General features: G+C 45.8%; 1 protein-coding gene across 3 annotated transcripts in view; it reads right to left on the minus strand.

Moving 5' to 3' along the window:
• TLL1 (tolloid like 1) overlaps window positions 1–21,189 on the minus strand; it is a 132,676-nt gene that overhangs the window by 48,593 nt on the left and 62,894 nt on the right. For all 3 annotated transcript variants that reach the window (XR_004427312.1, XM_033159737.1, XM_033159738.1), the window contains exons 3-5: window positions 8,803–8,883; window positions 6,665–6,817; window positions 3,598–3,715 (exon numbers count right to left, since the gene is read on the minus strand). Coding sequence is in view for 2 of the 3 variants with exons in the window: in XM_033159737.1 (XP_033015628.1) it covers window positions 3,598–3,715; window positions 6,665–6,817; window positions 8,803–8,883 (352 nt within the window). In the remaining variant the exon portion in view is untranslated. The remainder of the gene's footprint in view (window positions 1–3,597; window positions 3,716–6,664; window positions 6,818–8,802; window positions 8,884–21,189) is intronic.

Below are 21,189 nucleotides of genomic sequence, written 5' to 3' on the forward strand. Positions count from 1 at the left end.
ACTCTTCTTCTTTAAGCCAGAAAGAAGAACTATTACTCTGCATATGAAAATTCAGAACTAACTTTGTTTTGAATAAGTAAGTCTTAAGGTCATTTGTGAAATACAGACTTTGCTGTCAAAATCACTGTATAATCAGATCGTGGATGAGGGAGATTTTATTCTGGGCCGACCTGGCATTCGACAGCAGCAGTTGCAGACTCGAGGGGCTGGCACATAGCACAATCACTAACAGCCTGTGCTGGGTGCCCCTTACCTGGCCTTCCACTCTTCCTACACCATAGCTCCTCCTACCCAGAACCACTGCAATTGGCCTCCCACTGCTCTCCTCCACTCCTTTCCTCCCAGGCACATCCTACAAAATGTCCTTACACTAAAAAAAAAATTAAAAAAAATTGTTTAAGAAACCCTCTCTGCTGAGCAGCAGCACCAGTCCTTATAAAACTTGTCAGGCCCCGCCCTGGGCCAGGTGGATTGAGGCAGGAGCAGGGCCCCCAGGCTCTCAGCAGGGGGAAGTGATCATTCAGGTATCACGGTCCTGAGTTATTTAGGGCATTCTATGCCACCAACAAAACTTTGAAAATGGCTCTGTACCTAACCGGCAGATAGTGCAGCACTTTTAGAATAGAGATAGGATGTGCATGAACAAGCATTGCTGCCAGATTCTGTACTAGCTACAGCTTCCGAACCAATCCCAAGAACATTACAATAATCCAGACATGAGGTTACCAATACATGAACCACAGTGGCTAGGGTATCCCTGTCCTGATAAAAACTTCACCTGAAGTTGGTTATAGGAACTCCTTCCATCAAGGTTATTTGAGCCTCTAGTGACAAATATGTGGGATAAATATCAGTCTCGTATAACCAGCATGCTTAGCTCTACTTAATGGATGAAGGGGTTAAGACCATAGAGTACACAGTTCCATCAGACTTAACTAAGTCACACACCCTCGCCTTGGGATGAAAGTTTACCAAAAACCCTCTCCCCTCTCTCTTCCACCATGTGAATCCAACCAGAAAGGACGTCTGATATAATCGCTCTAAGCCCAGACCGCGTGGCTTTAGCAAGTCATCTTTGTGTTTCTATACAAATAATTTAGAAACATTTTACCACTTTTTGAAACTAAGTTTTGCTGCCTGCGTTTTCTTGTTAAAGGTAAAAAGTAAAGGGAACCCCGACCGTTAGGTCTAGTCGCAGACGACTCTGGGGTTACGGGGTTCATCTCGCTTTGCTGGCCAATGGAGCCAGCATACAGCTTCTGGGTCATGTGCCCAGCATGGCTAAGCCGCTTCTGGCGAACCAGAGCAGCGCACGGAAACACTGTTTACCTTCCCGCCGGAACAGTACCTATTTATCTACTTGCACTTTGACATGCTTTTGAACTGCTAGGTTGGCAGGAGCAGGGACCGAGCAACAGGAGCTCACCCCGTCGTGGGGATTCGAACTGCCGACCTTCCAATTGGCAAGCCCTAGGCTCTGTGGTTTAGATCACAGCACCACCGGTGTCCCTGTGTTTTCTTGTTATTGTATGGAAAAGCACATGAATCTGACCTTTGGAGGGTTTGTAAGTATTAACTGATGACACTGCAACCCAAATCTCCTAATAACGGCTCTCAAGAGTTTCATATAGATGTTGAAAAGCACTGGAGACAAAATAGTGCCCTGAGGCATCACACAACATAATTGCCAGGTGGCAGGCACATAGGTTTATATCTAATATTAGTCACAGCCAGAGGAGAAATTAATTGACATAAAATTAATGACATGACTAATTTAGGTCAATGAATTACGTTGGGTCTACTCTGAGTAAAACTAAGCTGGCTATGATTCATAGTCACCCAATGCAACTCACTGAACTTGGCCCCACAATTAGTAGTAGGACCACTATAAAACAGTGGCCCCCCCAAACACAAAAAGATAGTCCAGGTGATGCTGTGGTCAATGGTATTGAAAGTCACTGAGAGATCGAGAAGAAACAACAGGATCAGTTCCCCTGTTCCTCTGTTAAAGAGGTTACTCTAAGTAATTATCATTGATAGGCAGAGACTATTAATTAAACACCCCCCATTGGTTTCAACTTCTAAATTAAATTATTCAAAGGTGGCACTAGAATTCCTATTTACCTTGGAGAGGACTCAGAAAGTGCACCATATCTTAGATTCCACTGAACGAGGGACCTGGATACTAAGAACTATGCAACTAGTTCTGCAAAGCAAAGAGCTTTTTCAAACAGCCAGCCCTGTATGTTACATGGCAAACCCACTGAAAGCAAGGAGGGGTTCAAAGCCATTGTGATATGGCACAAGGTTTGCCATTCAAATGGGAGAGAAAAACTAAAATCCCACTGGGTATGCCCACCAGATAGGGTCGAAAGGGACTAGCTCTTTATATCCTTGCAGCGAGCAGGATATCTAATACACATGTATGTGGTATACATTGCAGGGTAGTTGCCCTAATAACAACTATGAGTACCACAGTCTTGAACTAGTTTTGACACAAATGCTCATTACCACACAGAGTGCCATCACACATCCATTATTTTGTAACCAGCATTATAAGCTGCAATATGTGTAATACAACAACAGCGCTGACTTTGACAAGGTTTAAATATTTCCTACAAGAACATGTAGGAGAGCTAAGCGTAGACCACAGAGGATTACAAAGTTTCAGTTTCAACAGAATTAACTTCAAAGTGTATGTATGGTTACAATACTGATAAATGTGCCTCAGATTCACTAACTGATTTCCCCGCCCCTTATAAAGGCATATTTAATTACGGTCAAATGATCCACTATTCAATTATTGATTCAAAACCCCAAAATGTATTTTATATAATTGACTTTTTATTTCTATTCTTTGTATACCTTATTGTTGTTTTATTGTTATGGCCGATGGCTGATGCAAATAAAGATTCATTCATTCATTCATTCATTCATTCATCAAATGAATACTGTGAGCCTTATTCAGAGCTTTGTGTGTTCACCAGTTGGTGTCTATAAAACTTTCAAACAACATAGAAAATTCAATTCTGAGGTAGCTTTGTACATACATGTGGAAAACTGTTTCAAGTGTTGCAATGAATGGTAATGTCATTCTACACATGGAAGCTCCACACACATGTGGAGCATTTGCATACTTGGAAAAACTCAGACATGGGACTTGAGTTTACCTTATATTTTTTATATTTGGCTTCAGATAAATAGTAATAAAACTCTTCTCATGTACCACGTGCATGTACCATGCACATTTTCAAAGAAGGCGATGCTGCACATTAATATTCAATACACAAAGAGGGGATCATTGTAAATATCTTTTAAATTTAAAATACACATATGCATGTACACATACTTTTTGAAAGGATTTGGCTTTCCCCTAAAACATGTAAGTCATCTCACTTGCTTGAGTCATCTGAAGCAATTTGCTTTACACGTAAATTTCTGCAGTGCACCATCTCAACTGGCGCACTGTGATCAAGGCAGAGTGTGTAGATCTGTGTGCCTTGCAGCAATAGGATGGACGACCTTCTCATCGGTTCCAGATGTGTGCTTCTAAGCATACCACATTAGCACATTAAGCATACATTTACACCAACTTACCCACAAGGCCTGTATGTAAACACAATGTAACTTTCTTCGTCACTTCGCTCAATGAATGTAACGCAGGTATATTTTTCCCAGTGCCGCATTGCCTGCTTGAACATTGCTCGTTGAATGCCTGGAATCAATGTTTGCAATGAAATACACAAATGATTTTTAGGGGGGGGAAGTATCCTGTTTAACGCCAACAGCATTCAAGTAAATTTGATTGTTTTGAAAAACACTTGCACTTGAAAAAAGCAAGAGTGTTTCAAGTGCAAACTAATACTGGATGCGGGTTTTGGGAAATAAGCAAAGAAAACAGTGACGGGCAAATAGTATAAACTTCGCACAGCAAGGGCAACATTTTCCAAAATGTACCCCAAGATGCACACAAATCCTACAAGGTGAATTCATAACACTATGCTTTTTCATTGCTTCTAAGTTATATCCAACAGTGGCTTTGTGCTAGCAGAAGTGATTTCCTCGTGATCCTATCCTATTCAAAAGCTACGCTTAAGAGCTGGGGGATCCTGCAGAACAGCACAGGATATGGCTTAGAGGGCTGCAACTCATAGGAGGGATTGATAAAAATGGGGTGCGTTAAGTTACACAAGTGGAAGTGCTTCCTTAAGTACAAAGCCACCAGTAGATACAACCCTGTGTTCAGAAAGAAATGGGTGAACTGTCAGATCAACCCTTCACCCCAGGTTTGAACATCCTGTGACCCAGAAATGCAAATGCACAGTGCATCACCCACATCTTGTCAAACGTTTGATAACTTATTGTCTATGCTAGCCCCTAAGTTGTGGAACTCACTCTCCACGAAGGTATTATTATTATTACTATTATTATTATTATTATTTGAATTTATATACCGCCATATACCTGGAAGTCTCAAGGCAGTTCACAGAACAAAATCAAAATATAAAACCACAAAACATCTGTCTCCTTCGCTATAGAGTTCTTGGAGAATGCTGATAGTAGAGTTCTTGATGTATATTTTATGACCTATCCGATTTTTTGTGATTTTAAGTTACTTTAATCTGTTTTAATGTGTTTTAATTTGTGGTAAACAATAGCAACACCCTCCCCCAGTTTACAGTGCAAGGCAAGCAGCAGAAGAAGCTGAACCTGGAATGGCTTGGGTTAGTGAGTGCCAACTAGTGCAGGTGTGCTGCATGTTGAGAAGCTATGCCATTTGGTTTCTTTATTGTTGTACTGGGACCTCAGTATCAGTCCACTGGGTCAGGGGAAGAGAACTTGGGGTCCTCCAGATGATGGCTGAAGTACAACTATTATCCAGGGCCATGTTAGCTACGGCTCATGGGAGGTGGAGACCAGCAACATCTGGAGGTTTAAAAGCTCCTGCATTAGATGCTACTGATACGAAAACAGTCTACCACTGTGTCGTCTTCTTTGTGTATGCAAGAGACAAAAAAAATTACACTCATAGAAATCTGAAGAAAAATTACACTCATACCAAATCATGGTATCTGAAGAAGTGTGCATGCACACGAAAGCTCATACCAGGAACAAACTCAGTTGGTCTCTAAGGTGCTACTAGAAAGAATTTTCGATTTTGTTTTGACTCATAGAAATGTCAGGCTAAAAGCAATGTGAATATACAGCACTGAACTAAGCTATAGGCAGCAGAATGAAATATCTGCAGGATGCTTTGAACGCAGAGACATTACTCCTGCGTGTGTTTTCACATTTATTCAGCTGCCTCTAAAATGTGCGTGCACTCCAAAAACAGGAATGAGCGGAGTGTAACTTCAGAGAGTGCAGACTCACACAACTGTTTCATCTGTTGGTTTGTGCGATAGGAAGAGAGGTCTGCACATGGCATGCCTAATGGTGTGCACGCATAGCTTGTGTGAAAAAACCAGCTGACCTGACAAAAGGGTAACACAAGCTGCAACAGAATTTCTTGCACACATGGACCTGATCATTGCTTTGGCAGTCTGGTATAAAAAACCACCTATACCAACAGAACAGAGACTGGGCTACAGAACACACAGTGCTCAGAGCTCTCCAATCTATGCAGGTTTGCCAAGCACATCTGCATGATTCCAGGACAAATTTCAATACAATATTCCAGGAGATAATGAGCAGTAGATGAGAGAGGAGTGAATGATGAGCTGACACAGTGACTGGACTTTTCATTTGCTAGGCAACTAATAGGAGTCTCTCTCCCTTTTCTGAGCCTTTTTTCTTTTTTTGCCAAATTTGATGTACATTGCCTTTGGCATACAAGAATTTTGGAGTAAGACTAGTCCCAATCACTCGTTCTAAACAATTAGCTCCCATTCCGTATCATTTAAATTAGAAATCTCTGACAAAGAATGACTATTCATTTTAATTGGGAAGCAGAGATAGATAATTGTGTATATCTGTGTTCCAGTATACTTTTTTGGCAAGAAAATTGCCCTTATTCCCCTCACTCCCTCCACCATCACATGCTCCTATCCACCTGGAGGGCAAATGCATGTTGATGTGAGCATATCCCTTGCTGGATAAGAACCTGTGTGTTGTTTTATCATGTTACACGTGCTTTAAGATATATTAGAAAGCTCTCCTTATATTTAATTGTGATGTATCGCTATTTCTTTTAGCCAACCATGTGAAATGTACATTGAATTTATTTCAGTGCAAAAGAGGCATCTTGGAATCGTTGAGCACAGGAACTGCAACATTTCTGTATAAGCTAAACTGTATGTGTATTTAAGTTGACCTGAATCTCAAGATATTATGATAAAAGGAAAAGTTGAGTTAGTTTGCTACCACACACTGCACCTTAGTCACTTGAGTGCTACTTGATTCACAGCATTTTCAAGTTACATTTAATTTTTAGGAATTAAAGCATTTGTGTAGAAAGCTTTAAAGGAGCTACAATTGTATAAAGACAATTGTACTATAAAATATGCATTTATTTCGGAGTTTGCAATTGTAATATATAGCCAGGACACCTAGAAAACAAGAAAGAGAGAATCTATTTCAAGACCTCTGTTTCATTTTTAAAAATTCTACTAATTATAAGGGTCAATTCCTTCAAGGATATAAGTGTATCTTTTGTATTTCTTACCAGTGAAATTTCCTCCTATAACATATGGAATGACACCCCCTGGCCATATCCGTTCTGTGCGTGATGTAGCTGCTCGTGGAAACCTTTTCTTCTCATAGCTCCCTGAGAATGTTAGAGCTGCTCTTCCCTTTGTTATATTATTCTGCTGAAAACCTGCAATGATATTTATAACAGAAAATGGAACAAAATGCTTAAAATTTCATTAATGAAAATATCTTCTTCGAAGATAAAAGGATGCCCCCCCCTTATATATATACAGTCATACCTCGTGTTGCGTTCGCTGTGGGATGCGGACGGCATGGGTTACAAACACGCCGAACCCAGAAGTACCGGAATGGGTTACTTCTGGGTTTGGCGGTTCACGCATGTGCAGATGCACCAAATGACGCCACATGCATGTGCAGAAGCGCCGAATCACATTCGCATCTAGAGGTACCACTGTACCCAGATTTGCAATGCAATGTACAAGCATGAATTAACAAATGTTAGTTCCATGAAATGAACTAACAGCTCAATACTATGGAGCTGTTTATCATGCGGCAAGGCCAAATCCATGCAACGATGCAACTCATGTCTTCGTTGCCATGTGTCCCTGTTTGCACCTGCTTGAAAAATCCCCGGGAAACAGGCATGCAGGTGCCATAGTACCAGACTTGGAACTGGGTTCAAGTCCTGAGACAGCAGAACAGCTTCCTTGAACAGGCACACAGGATCCTGTTGCCAGTCCTATGAAACTCTGCCTTAATGCAGTGGTTAGTCAGATACAGTTGTATAACTGAATCTTTATTTATAAGGACTCACACATGTTGGTATATAAAAAGGACTTAAACATTAAAAAGAAGCAGGCAAATTAAGACTACCAGGGCTGCATGATGTTACACAGCCAAGTCACTTTTCCACCTGAGAAAAGGAGGACAGTATAGATTTAGATCAGTGGCTTGCAGAAGGGCACAGTTCAGAGGCTGCAGAGGGGGGAAGCTGGGAAATATTGGTAGAGGAACAGGGAGGAGGAGGAGAAGGAGGGAAGAGACAGCTGACAGATTCAATGTCCTTGGAAAGCATTCCTGACCCCCCTTTTCCCAAGACCATATGGGCATTGAGAGTAGTAGAACAGAGAGCTCAGTGGCGGAAGGCTCAGATTATAATGTAGATTAGGGTAAACGAAGGGGATAGGAGTTTACTTGAAGCAACACCATCATTGCATAGAGACTACACCCCCTTTCTCTCTGTGTGTGAATACTAAATAAATTACGTGGTGAGGACTTTTCTTTGGCTGCCACCGGGAGAGGGATAGTATTCCCTGAGCCTTGACATTCCACCACTTTCCCCCTCAATGGCAGATGCAAATTTATCTCAGTCATTGTAACTAATGTATCAGTGACCATATCACCAACCTATATTATTGCATTTCCCAATGAATGAACAGTAAGTCATATACAGTGGTACCTCGCAAGACGAATGCCTCGCTAGACGAAAAACTCGCTAGACGAAAGGCATTCGCTAACGAAAGGGTAACTTGCAAGACAAATTTCCCTATGGCCGTGACTCGCAAAACGAAAATGTTTTGCGATTCCCCCCCCCCATCAAACCGCATTTCCCCTGACAGTGCTTCGCAATACAAAATTTCTGCTATATGACAACACTCGCGGAACGAATTAATTTAGTCTTGCAAGGCACCACTGTACTGAGAGGCACCAAGCGGTAAGTGTAATTTTGATTTGCCTTCCATATTTAGATTCCAAAAATATTCCAGATCCTGTTTTAAATATAAAACAGGATCTGTCAACTTGAACTTTGGGATAAATTTGGTCGCTTTTCAGAGTTTGTCTATTTCTCATAAACTAAGCTTAAGCAGATCAGTCCAAGATTTTTTTTTGGGGGGGGGGGTCTCTTTTACTCACAGCATACATAGAATTTCCTAATCCACTGGAGCTTGTCCATTGATCTCAATAGAGAAACCCTGTCTGTACTCACGCCTCCCCTCTTGCAGTTTGTGCGCCTCCACTGATCTCAGGGAAGCTGGAACATGCTAGCAAATCAAAGTGTGCACACCTCTGTGGATTGTGATGGAGACAAATCTTACAGTACTCAGTGGCATTGTAAAATCTGGACATCTACTGACTGGAATAGTACAATACCTGAGCCAAATCTTCTTATGCTGTCTATAAGCTGAAACAGGGCATCACTTTTTTTTGACACTGCACGCTCTCCAAAACCACCTTTTAAAAGAAGAAAATTCAATGAGAAGCCGCACACATACATTGAGCACACGAGTTTACAGAAAACTGAGGTGGGGGGAAAGAATTTCTCTGAATGTGAGGAGATGCTAAAGAAATGTCTTTAACATTCTTTTTGTGCTGGCCCCAAGGGTTTGTCCATGAAGCGAGGTCCAAGTCCAGTCCTGGGTCTAGGGGTCCAAAGGAGGTCAATCCGGCGGGGAGCAAGGCAGGGAGCAGGTCAAGGTCCAAGGCGGGTTCAGGCACAAGGTTGCAGGTTGAGCACACGCTTGCAACTAAGTTGCTCACGCAACTTGGGCTGGGTCTGGCTGGCTTTTATCTGGCCCTATGCTTAGGGCGGTCCCGATCCTCCGGAGACTCGCCTCTCCTCCGGGCCTGGAGGCGAGCACTCCTCCTGCAGACACTTAACTCCCTTCGCCTCTCTGCCCTGAGCCTCTGTAGCTCAGGAGAGGCTGGTGGGTTACTAGACCCAGGGGATGCCTCCGCTTCTTCTGAAGAGGCTGGGAGTGGAGCACCTGCAGGCAATGAGTCCTCCCTCCCATCAGGAGCCAGAGCAGACTCTGCTGATGCCTGCACCTGGGGATCCAGCACAGGTGGGGATCCTTCAGGCTCAAGCCCTGGCCCCGGCTCAGCTGGTTCTGGAGGCGGGGAATCCTGTGCAGGCTGGGATCCCTCAGGTTCAGCATCAGAGTCTGACTCCCAGGCCATCACACCATCCCCCCTCCCAGGCCTCCCCCTCAACCGAGGGGCCGGACCAGGCTTGCTGGGGTAAGCTGCATGGAAATCACGGAGGCAGGCAGGTGCGTGGACGTTTCCCGCTGGTTCCCATGAACGATCCTCAGGCCCATACCCCTTCCAGTCGATGAGGTATTGGAGCTTCCCCCTGCGGTATCGTGAGTCGAGAATGCGCTCCACCTCGTACTCAGGCTCCCCCTCAACCAAAACTGGCTGCGGTCGTGGATTGTCCGGGTGGAACTCGTCGGGCGGGGCGACTGGACTAAGTAGGGACCGGTGGAATACTGGGTGAACCTTGAGCGATGGAGGTAACTGGAGGCGAAACGCCACCGGCGACACCTGCGCAGTGATGGTGAATGGGCCGGCAAATCGTGCATCCAGCTTTCGTGAGGGCCGAGAAGGATGCAGGTGACGGGTGGAGAGCCACACCCGATCGCCAACGCGGAGTTCTGGCCCCTCCTGACGATGTCGGTCAGCCTGGGCCTTGTATGCGTCCTTGGCTTGGCGCAGTTGCTCCATCAATAATTGTTGCTGGGACTGAAGCTCCTGAAGCCAGTCTGTCACTGCGGGGACCGCGGAAGCTGGCAGCACGTCCGGGAACAAACGTGGATGGTAGCCGTAGGAGGCCTGGAACGGGGTCTGCTGGGTGGAGGCGTTCACTGCATTGTTGTAGGCGAACTCCGCCAATGGCAAGTGATCGACCCAGTCATCCTGCTGAAAGCTGCAGTAGCATCGGAGGTACTGCTCCAACACCGCATTTGCCCGTTCCGTCTGGCCATCGGTCTGCGGGTGGTGGGCCGAAGATAGACAGACCTCCGTCCCAAGGGTCTGGTGCAGGGCTCGCCAGAAGTGGGATGTGAACTGGACGCCGCGGTCAGAAACCACACGCTCGGGCAGGCCATGCAGGCGGAAGATGTGCTGCAAGTACAGCTGCGCCGTTTCCTTAGCTGTGGGTATGGACGGGCAGGGGGCACAGTGCACCATCTTAGTGAAATGGTCCGTGAAAACTAGGAGGCAGGTACAGTGACGAGATGGGGGCAAGTCCACCACAAAGTCCAGCGAGACCGTGTGCCAGGGACGCGGTGGGACTGGTAATGGCTGGAGCAGACCGGGGGGTCGCCCGGTAGGACCCTTGGCCCGCCGGCAGACGTCGCAACCAGCAACATAGCGTGCCACATCAGCCTTCAGGCGGGGCCACCAGAACTCCCGGCTTACCAGATGGGTGGTCCGGTACCGCCCAAAGTGCCCTGCTGCTGGGGCATCGTGGGACATCTGGAGAACCTCAGCCCGCAATGGTCCTGGTGGGATGTATAGACGACCCTGGTGCAGCAGTAGGCCCTGGTGCAGGGCCAGCCCCGGATATCGAGGGCATGACCCGTCAGACAGTTCCCGGAGCCGTTCCTGTGCCCAAGCGTCGACCCGTTGCTGTTCTCGCACCCGAGCCTGCAGCGGCTTGGCCTCCTGAGTGGCCAGGAATGCGGCTGGTGGTAAGATAGTCGTCGGTACTGCCTGCTGTACAGTGTCTGCGACGTCCTCAGGTTTCCGGGACAGGGCATCCGCTTTCCGGTTTTGGGAGCTAGGGATGTAGCGGATCCGGAACTGGAACCGGGAGAAAAACAGCGCCCACCGGATCTGCCTTTGGTTCAACTTGCGGGTGGTCTGGAGGTACTCCAGATTCCGGTGGTCCGTTCTCACTTCCACCGGGTGTCGTGCCCCCTCAAGATGATGGCGCCAGACCTCAAAGGCCACCTTGATGGCCAGTAGTTCCCGCTCCCACACGGTATAGTTACGCTCCGCCGGAAGGAGCTGCCGGGAGTAGTAAGCGCAGGGTAACAGTGGCGCATCGGGTCCGTGTTGCTGAGACAGGATGGCACCGAGAGCCGTACTGGAGGCATCAGTCTCCACCACGAAGGGACGAGAGGGATCAGGATGCTGTAAAATCGGCGCCCTCTGGAAACAGGCTTTCAACCCCTGAAATGCCACTTCAGCCTCCTCATCCCAGGAGAAGGGCGTCTTGGGGCGCAGCAGTCGGGTTAATGGGGTGGTGCGATGAGCATAATCTGCAATGAAGGTCCGGTAATAGTTGGCGAACCCTAGGAACCGCTGTAAGTCCTTGCGGTTCCGGGGCGCTGCCCACTCTCGAACCGCAGCCACCTTCCCAGGGTCCATCTGCACCCCGTCAGGGGAGAGTCGGTGTCCAAGGAAGTCCACTGACCGCTGGTGGAACTCGCACTTGCTGAGCTTGGCGTACAGGCGGTGCTCCCGCAAGCGCTGCAACACGGACCGAACATGACTCTCGTGATGGGCTGGGTCACGGGAATAAATCAGAATATCATCTAGGTATACCACCACGTATTTGTCTAGCAAGTCCTGGAACACGTGGTTGATGTACCGTTGAAACACGGCGGGCGCGTTGCATAATCCGAACGGCATAACCAGGTATTCAAACTGCCCATACCGGGTCCCGAATGCAGTCTTCCACTCGTCCCCGGCACGGATCCGAATCAAGTTGTAGGCCCCTCGGAGGTCCAGTTTGGTGAACATCTGCGCCCCCTGCACCCGCTCCAGCAATTCTGCAATAAGGGGCAAGGGGTACCGGTCTGGGATGGTGATCTTATTCAGGGCCCGGTAGTCATGGCAGAGGCGAAGCTCCCCACACTTCTTCTTAACGAAGAGTACAGGAGCGGCAGTGGGTGAGGTAGAGGGTCTAATGAACCCACGTTCCAGGTTCTTGCGAAGGAAGTCCTGCAAAGCTTCACGCTCTGGCTCCGAAAGAGAATATAGGCGGCTCACAGGCAGGGGCGCCCCAGGCTGTAGGTCTATGCCGCAGTCGAAGGACCGATGAGGCGGCAGCTTGTCTGCTCCCTGTTCCTCGAACACGTCTAAATAGTCCTGGTACACGGCAGGGAGCGTTGACACAGCCTGCCCCATGGGGGCAGCTGCTACTAACTCGGACTGAGCACGGGAACCCGGGTCTGGGAAGCGTACAGTCCGATTGACCCAGTCGATCTGAACATTGTGTGACTCCAGCCAGTCCATCCCAAGCACCAGGGGAAACCGGGGCATGGTGGCAATGTCCAGGGTTCGCACCTCCCGGTGCTGCTGGTAGCACAGGACCAAGGGCTGGGTCTCCCGAGTAACAGCGCCCGAGCGTAGGAGCCGTCCGTCAATTGCCTCCACCTGTACTGGTTCCGGCTTGTTCTGAAGCGGCACCTGATGCTGAGTGGCGAAGGCAGAGTCCATATAGGAGCGGGTTGCCCCCGAATCCACCAGAGCGTGGGTGAGAATCCAGGGCCCACCGGGGGGGTATAGACGCACCGGTATCATGAGGTGTTGCAATTCCACTGGTGAGGGCCCATCATGTGATGCTTGGGTCCCCAGGTAGCCTGGGCCATCGGCTACTGGGGTTGGCAGTTTTCCCTGCGGCTGGCGTTTCTCAGGGCAGGTTCGGGCGTAGTGTCCACTCCCACCGCAGTAGAGACACAGGTTCCCCTCCCGACGCCGAGTCTTTTCCGAGGGGGAGAGGCGAGGCCGCGCTGCCCCGAGCTGCATCGGCTCCTCCAATGACTCAGCTCTGGCCACGGAACTGCAGGGAAGCACCGGCGCCGGGAGCCCGGAGTGCCGGCGGCCCCGGGCCTGGCGACGGTCCTCCAACCGATCGTCTATCTGCAGACTCCGTTGGATGAGGGCATCCAGTGTGGCAGGGCGATCCAATGTGGCCAGCTGATCCAGTATCTCGTCTGAAAGTCCCTCGAGATACTGGTCCCGCAGGGCAGAGTCGTTCCAGGTCAAGTCCTGCGCCAGCAGCCGAAATTCCGTGGCGTAGGTGGCCACTGTGGACTTGCCCTGTTTCAACCGCCGAATTGCCCGATTGGCTTGACTCCCCTTCTGAGGGTTGGCGAACGTGGTTTCCAGATGATTGCAAAACCCCGTATAGTCTGTCAGCAAGGGGGAGTCTTGCCGGAGCAGCGGCAACGCCCACTTGGCCGCCTGGTCCTTCAGCAAGCTGATCAGGAAGTGCACCTTGGTGCGGTCGTCAGGGAAATCCCGAGCTCGCCCCTGAATATACAGCTTGGCCTGGGCGAGAAACATGGGAAAGCTGGCTGGGCACCCATCAAATTTCTCTGGCAGGGCCACTGGGTACTTGCCAGGAGCTGGGGCGGCGGCCCCAGGAGCCGGTAGGGCATCCAAACGCTGCTGAAGCGCTGTAACCGCATTGCTTAGCTGCTGCACGGTGTGGGTCAAGGCCTGGTTCTCCTGGGCCAATGCCACTAGCGCAGCCGCCTGGTCTGCCATGGCTACTAGTTCCTCCCGAACGCACCCCAGCGAAGGGGGAGTGCGGGTGTGGCGTGAGCAAACTGTGCTGGCCCCAAGGGTTTGTCCATGAAGCGAGGTCCAAGTCCAGTCCTGGGTCTAGGGGTCCAAAGGAGGTCAATCCGGCGGGGAGCAAGGCAGGGAGCAGGTCAAGGTCCAAGGCGGGTTCAGGCACAAGGTTGCAGGTTGAGCACACGCTTGCAACTAAGTTGCTCACGCAACTTGGGCTGGGTCTGGCTGGCTTTTATCTGGCCCTATGCTTAGGGCGGTCCCGATCCTCCGGAGACTCGCCTCTCCTCCGGGCCTGGAGGCGAGCACTCCTCCTGCAGACACTTAACTCCCTTCGCCTCTCTGCCCTGAGCCTCTGTAGCTCAGGAGAGGCTGGTGGGTTACTAGACCCAGGGGATGCCTCCGCTTCTTCTGAAGAGGCTGGGAGTGGAGCACCTGCAGGCAATGAGTCCTCCCTCCCATCAGGAGCCAGAGCAGACTCTGCTGATGCCTGCACCTGGGGATCCAGCACAGGTGGGGATCCTTCAGGCTCAAGCCCTGGCCCCGGCTCAGCTGGTTCTGGAGGCGGGGAATCCTGTGCAGGCTGGGATCCCTCAGGTTCAGCATCAGAGTCTGACTCCCAGGCCATCACACTTTTGGCCATTAACATTCTATTGAGAATGAAACAAAAACAAATTTGTTGTCATAAGGGTTTTTTGGTTTTTTTTTTATCGTGCATTCCAAAATGCCAGCCAGCATAACTTTGGCATTTCAACAATTTACAACAGTTACATCATCTAATTACAATTTGCCAATCCTCCTCAGGGCCTTGACAAGTCTCAGTACTATGAATGGCAAACTTTATTCTTATTTCAGAGATATGCAATTCTACAGACTTGGATAAAGCACAGGTATCCAAGAGTATTGAGGAGACAGATAAATCTTATGATTTAAAAAATAAAAGATAGTTCAATTCACAGTGGGTTCAATTCACAATAGAGTGTGTACCTCCAGGCGTGATGTCAAACCATAATACACTTAAAGTTATTGACATATGTGTGGTTTTTACTAAGACTGGAAGGCATATAAAGATGCTAAATTATCAGATACTCCAGTAACTCTAGTACTAATCCAGAATGTGGCAGCTAGACTGGTGACTGGGAGCGGCCGCCGAGACCACATAACACCGGTCTTGAAACACCTACATTGACACCCAGTATGTTTCCAAGCACAATTCAACATGTTGGTGCTGACTTTTAAAGCCCTAAACAGCCTCTGTCCAGTATACATGAAGGAGCATCTCCACCCCCATCGTTCTGCTCGGACACTGAGGTCCAGCGCTGAGGGCCTTCTGGTGGTTCCCTCGCTGCGAGAAGCCAAGTTACAGGGAACCAGGCAGAGGGCCTTCTCGGTAGTGGCACCCGCCCTGTGGAATGCCCTCCCACCAGATGTCAAAGAGAAAAACAACTACCAGACTTTTAGAAGACATCTGAAGGCAGCCCTGTTTAGGGAAGCTTTTAATGTTTAATAGACTATTGTATTTTAATATTCTGTTGGAAGCTGCCCAGAGTGCCCAGATGGGTGGGGTATAATAATAATAATAATAATAATAATAATAATAATAATAATTATTATTATTATTATTATTATTATTATTATTATTATTATTATTAACAGCTGAGGAACTGGTGGATAGAGGAGTCCTAAAAATGAATTACAGAAACAGCCAGATCCCTTATCTCAATATTCACCATGCCACGAAAATCAGATCTCTTCTGATAGCATTTATCCAGTTACAGGTGGGTAGCCGTGTTGGTCTGCCATAGTCAAAACAAAGCATTTATGTTTGACTTCTTTTGCCTCTGAACGGTCTGTCTGCAATTGTCTTCAAGTGTCACCAGCAACTTCATTGTATAGAGGGCTCTTGGGTGACTTCATAAAATCCCCATTATTGATATTTGTAAAAAAAAAAAAATCTAATACTAAAGAACCATTATTCCAGCTGGTTACAGAAGAACTGGAATGATTTTATTTTTTTTAAGGCTTAGAGCGGTACAATGAAACATAGGTTAGCCATTTCAGCAATTCTCTGAATTCTTTTGACATACAGTTTCCATGCAAGCTTCCCAAATGGCAGTCTTCAAAGACATAATGCAAAGTACACAGTGCCATATAAGGCAAGCTTGTTGCATGGTTGCTCAATAATCTGTGTAATTATTTGCTTTACACTGTCACATAGCTGCAGCGGCCCTTAAGAAAAATTTCTCAAATTTTTGCTTAGATTTTAAGGGAATGAGACAATACTTTAAGACATTCCTTCTGAATGAGATATTTTATAGCAGCAGTATGTACTAGACAGAACACCAACATTTACTGTCCATTGATGTAATACTTTATTTATGAAAGAAACAAACACAATGAAAGAAAGTGGATAACTACACAGAAGAGATAAGTATCCTTAGCTAACAGTGGAATTCCATACAGGTCTACTCAGATGTAAGTGCCATAGAGTTCAATGGGGCTTGCTCCCAAGTAGTACTGCTGCCTTAAAAACAATATTTTTTATTTGTTGTTCATTGTTCAAATTTATTAATCGTCCATACCTTCAGATTCCAAAATTGAAAATTTGATTCTATAAGAAATGTTAGATTAATGTACAGATAAACTGCACTATTGTTCACATTTTAAAATATATAATATTTCTACTTCAAGAATTAGAAATAGAATGAAAAACTTCCCTTTTTCACAATCTGTCATGGTAATGCAGCTATAGAAAGTAATATTTCCTGAAATAACAAAACTTTGCCTAAAGAATAATATTCTGCTTTTTCTGGCAGTGAACATGCATGTTTCCCAAGCAAGACATGAAGAATATTAATCTGAGAAGTGTTGTATATTGTAATATATATATATATATATATATATATATATATATATATATATACATACATACATACATACTACGGGTTTTCAGATGTTTGTGAATCCAAAGCAAGAATGCAGGCTAAACAAAATAATCACTTATTTTCAAGTCTGAGAAGTGATTCACCTTGCTGTGTTCATCTGTCAGCAAAATTAGGCTGCAAAACAGTTCAAAGCTAATTAAAACTACTTGTTGTGGTGAGGGTGGGTGGAATTAACTGAATCTATTAACATTTAAATCCAGATCTTTAAAAAGATCAAAAGATTCTACTACTTAGAACAAACAGGTGATTTTAAGAAAAGATAAGCAAAAAAATGACGAGAAAATGTAAAAATAGTACATTCATTATTATTTTTTAATTGACCAGAAGGCAGAACTCAAAAAATTACTTTTTTTAAAAAAAATGCCCATGGACTGGGGAAAGAGATTGAACTGGCAATTCTAGCTATGCTTTGAACAGCAGGTTGCAGATATTCTGAGGTGAAAATATTTCTCTCCCATGCTGTAGAAAGCTTGACTTTCTGATGCCATTTAATCCTGGTCATCTGGCAACTCATTTGGCTGGAGGAGGAGAAAATGAAGTGCTTTCTCCTCACCAGCAGCATCTTCCAGGTGAATCGCAACTGAGACAAGCAGAATAGTTATGTGGTCTTATACTACAACTGGTCTTATTGGGGGATTGAGGTGGGCTTTCTTTAGATATGAAAGTACTGTACACTACTTCACTTACTTCATTCTACCCGGACACTGAGGTCCAGCACCGAGGGCCTTCTGGCGGTTTCCTTACTGTGAGAAGCAAAGTTACAGGGAGCCAGGCAGGGGGCCTTCTCGGTAGTGGCGCCCGCCCTGTGGAACACCCTCCCATTAGATGTCAAGGAAATAAACAACTATATGACATTTAGAAGATCTCTGAAGGCAGCCCTGTTTAAGCTTTTTAATGAGTGATGTTTTAATGTATTTTTAATCTCCTGTTGGAAGCCGCCCAGAATGGCTGGGGGAACCCAGCCAGATGGGCGGGGTATAAGTAATAAATTATTATTATTATTATTATTATTATTATTATTATTATTATTACTACTACTACTACTACTACTACTTTGGATAGTCTTACATCCTCTTTATATGATTATATGTACTACTGCACTTACTTCAAAATACAGATCATAGATAATAGACCCTCAGAGTGACCCTCAGAGTCATCTAGTCTGACCCCCTCCAAGGCAGGTATATGCAGCTGACCTGCTGCATTTTGGGTCTCACTTCTAAATGTGACCCAAAGTCCTGCCCTGAGTCAACAGTTACATGGTTGTTAGTATAAGAAGACATCACAGCAGCAAAATAGAAAATTCTTTCCAGTAGCACCTTATAGACCAACTGAGTTTGTTCTTGGTATGAGCTTTCGTGTGCATGCACACTTCTTCAGATACACTGAAACAGAGGTCACCAGATCCTTAAATATAGTGACTATGGCAGACCAACACGGCTACCCACCTGTAACTGGAATCACAGCAGCAGTTGGAAATGTTTCCCAGAGAAGTAAATGGATGTATTTTCTTTAAATTAGACTCCACCGCTAACAATGTAAACATGTTAGCACAGATTAGTGCTTTATAATTGGTTGCATGCTGTACGCAGATTTCATGTTAATAAATCAGAGATATAATTATGGAAGTTCTAAAGAATTTGTCTCGGGGCATTTTTTTTCTATTAAAAACCCATTCTTGCATTTACTTAACTGATGAAACAAATCTCTATTATGAATTGCACAAAAACACCTTCAGATCTTAAGGTGAAGAGTGTGCTTTGTTGTACTGCTTCTACGCGGTTCTCTTTTGATGAAAGGTAACTTGTTTCAAGGCTGTATGGCAGGGAAGAACATTGCGTACACATCAATTGTGATGCAGAACTGTCCAGCCAGCCACGATGTAAAGGAAAAAGCTCACAAAGGAGGGAAGAAACTTGAGGCTGAATTGGTTTTAATAGGAAATTATGGCGCTGCTTTTCAGGCATGGGACAAATTTCAGGGGTGAACAGCAAACTTACCCCCAATGCCGAATCCCGGGCGTTTGATGGCTGAAAGGCTTGTCCCTGGCAACTCAGATGTTATTATTTGAGAGCAGATGATTGCTTTTTAGAAGGTTGTTTTTTAAATGTTTCAATTGCATTGTTTTAGTTTTAATGTGTTTGCTGCCCTGGGCTCCTTTTAAGGAAGGGAGGGATAGCATGTAAGCTGGTAAGTGGGAGAGTAAGTAAGTAAGTAAAATCTGCTCTCATTGGCTGACATTTCCCCCCAGAATGTCCCTATCATTCAAAGGCATGGGAGATGGTGGCATCCATGCTTTGGTCAACACTGCATTCAGGGGATGGGAGAGAGCAACCTGCAGCTGGTGGTATCTGAAAGAAGTGCTACTGCTGACACAGATGTGAAAGGAAATTAGACAGAGAGAAAAGCACCTAACCGAAAAACAACAACCCACAGTCTCTTACCAGTTTTTACCAATTTGTCAATCCATTTATCTCGCCCATTATTCAAGGAGGGGCACAGGACATCAAAGACTGGGAAGTTTGGGGGTAGAATCATCCCCAGAAAGTGTCACAAAAGATTTCATCCTACCATCAGTTCCCACAAGAAAAGAGTCCCAAGAGCAAGCAGTCTTTGCTTGTACAAGGTGATAACTCTGCCTTACTCTCCCCAATCTGAGAAGTCCTACTATGAATGCTTGACAGTGCAAGAAGACCCATTTGACCTCCATGCCATCTCTAAGAGAAGCAGGAGGGTCACCTCCTCCACTACAGCCAGCACCTGAATAATAGGGTGTGCAGCCTCTTTACCAGCCATTCTTTTAGTTATTCCTTTACCAGAGGAATAACTACCAACAGGTGCAGCATGACTATTTAAGACTGCAATTTCCTTCCAGATCCTAAATAAAATAAAAAATTCCTTCCAGTAACACCTTAGAGACCAACTAAGTTTGTTCTTGATATGAGCTTTCGTGTGCATGCACGAACAAACTTAGTTGGTCTCTAAGGTGCTGCTGGAAGGAATTTTTTATTTTATTTTGTTTTGACTATGGCAGACCAACACGGCTACCTACCTGTAACTTTCAAATCCTGTCTGGAGTGCCGCCCTGGCTTGGGTGTGCTATATCTGGCCAGAAAGCACACAGCTCCACAGGGAGCTATCCGTGGTCCTGCTCATCTGTTGAGCTTCTCTGGTCCTCCCCTGCTCTAGGTTATCATCTGCAGGACACCACTACAGAAATAAACTTCCAGTTTTGCCCATCCATTTTCATTTCTTTCATTTAATTCAAGTCAATAGTTTGAACATTTAAAATTTGAGCTCCACCTTAGTTATAAACAGGTAAGTAGTTGAGATTATTTTCCTTTGCTGTTTCTATCGAAGGAAATTGATCCATATGCAGAGGTTATTACTGGTGCTTAAAAGGCTGTCAGGCTGATTCAAGGAGGTATGCTGCATCCAACAGCTTCTCCAAAGCAGAAACACAGAAATATATTCTCCTGCCCATGTCTGAAGTATGGACAAAAAGCCAGGGATTGCATAGTGCATATATCCTCGTCAACAATCAGGTATGGGGGTGGCTTGAAATAGAATTGGTTTCTGTTTCACACACACCAAACAGACTTCGTCAGCAGGTCATGGGAAAGTGGAATGAGGATATGAATTTCATTCAAGATGCTCTCTGCTTCCTTCTCAATAGATCTGGGGTGCAGCATAGATCAGATCCTCTCCGTTACAGTCGACACTCACTAATAAGGATGGCCTGCAGTTTCCTCATCATCACACTGTATTTCCCAGGCTTGTTAATGTAAGCTGGGTATTTACACAGCTGTACCATGCATTAACAAACCGTTCTCAGCATTTCTTCCCATGGAAAGCCCCGTAGGTATCTATAATGTTTTCCCTGGTTCTTATGCACATGGTAGGCATGGTATATAAGGTCATTTTTGTCTCCACTCAATGTCCCCAGAGAACACACTCAGAAGGAGAATGTTTTGTATGCACTTTGATGAGTCCAGCAAACTTGGTTACCTTATTGCTCACCCCTAACACCCATACATTTATGAACAAATTAAAAACATCAGGTCCCGATATTGAACCTTGGAGAATCATTGCATTGGGAGAACTGCTGATTTATTCCTAGTCTTTGTAGCTCTGGGACACCTAGGGAGCACAGAATTAACAAAACAAAGAGGCCCATAGTCAGGTAAAGGTTTAACCATTTACATCAAATGTTTGTGTGATGGAAAGTTACTTGGAGCCAGCTAAACTGAATAAATTGTTACAGCATCATCACTGTCAAAGTGCT

This window comes from Lacerta agilis, chromosome 9 (genome assembly GCF_009819535.1).
Source record: "Lacerta agilis isolate rLacAgi1 chromosome 9, rLacAgi1.pri, whole genome shotgun sequence".
In the NCBI taxonomy this organism is placed as follows: Eukaryota; Metazoa; Chordata; class Lepidosauria; order Squamata; family Lacertidae; genus Lacerta; species Lacerta agilis.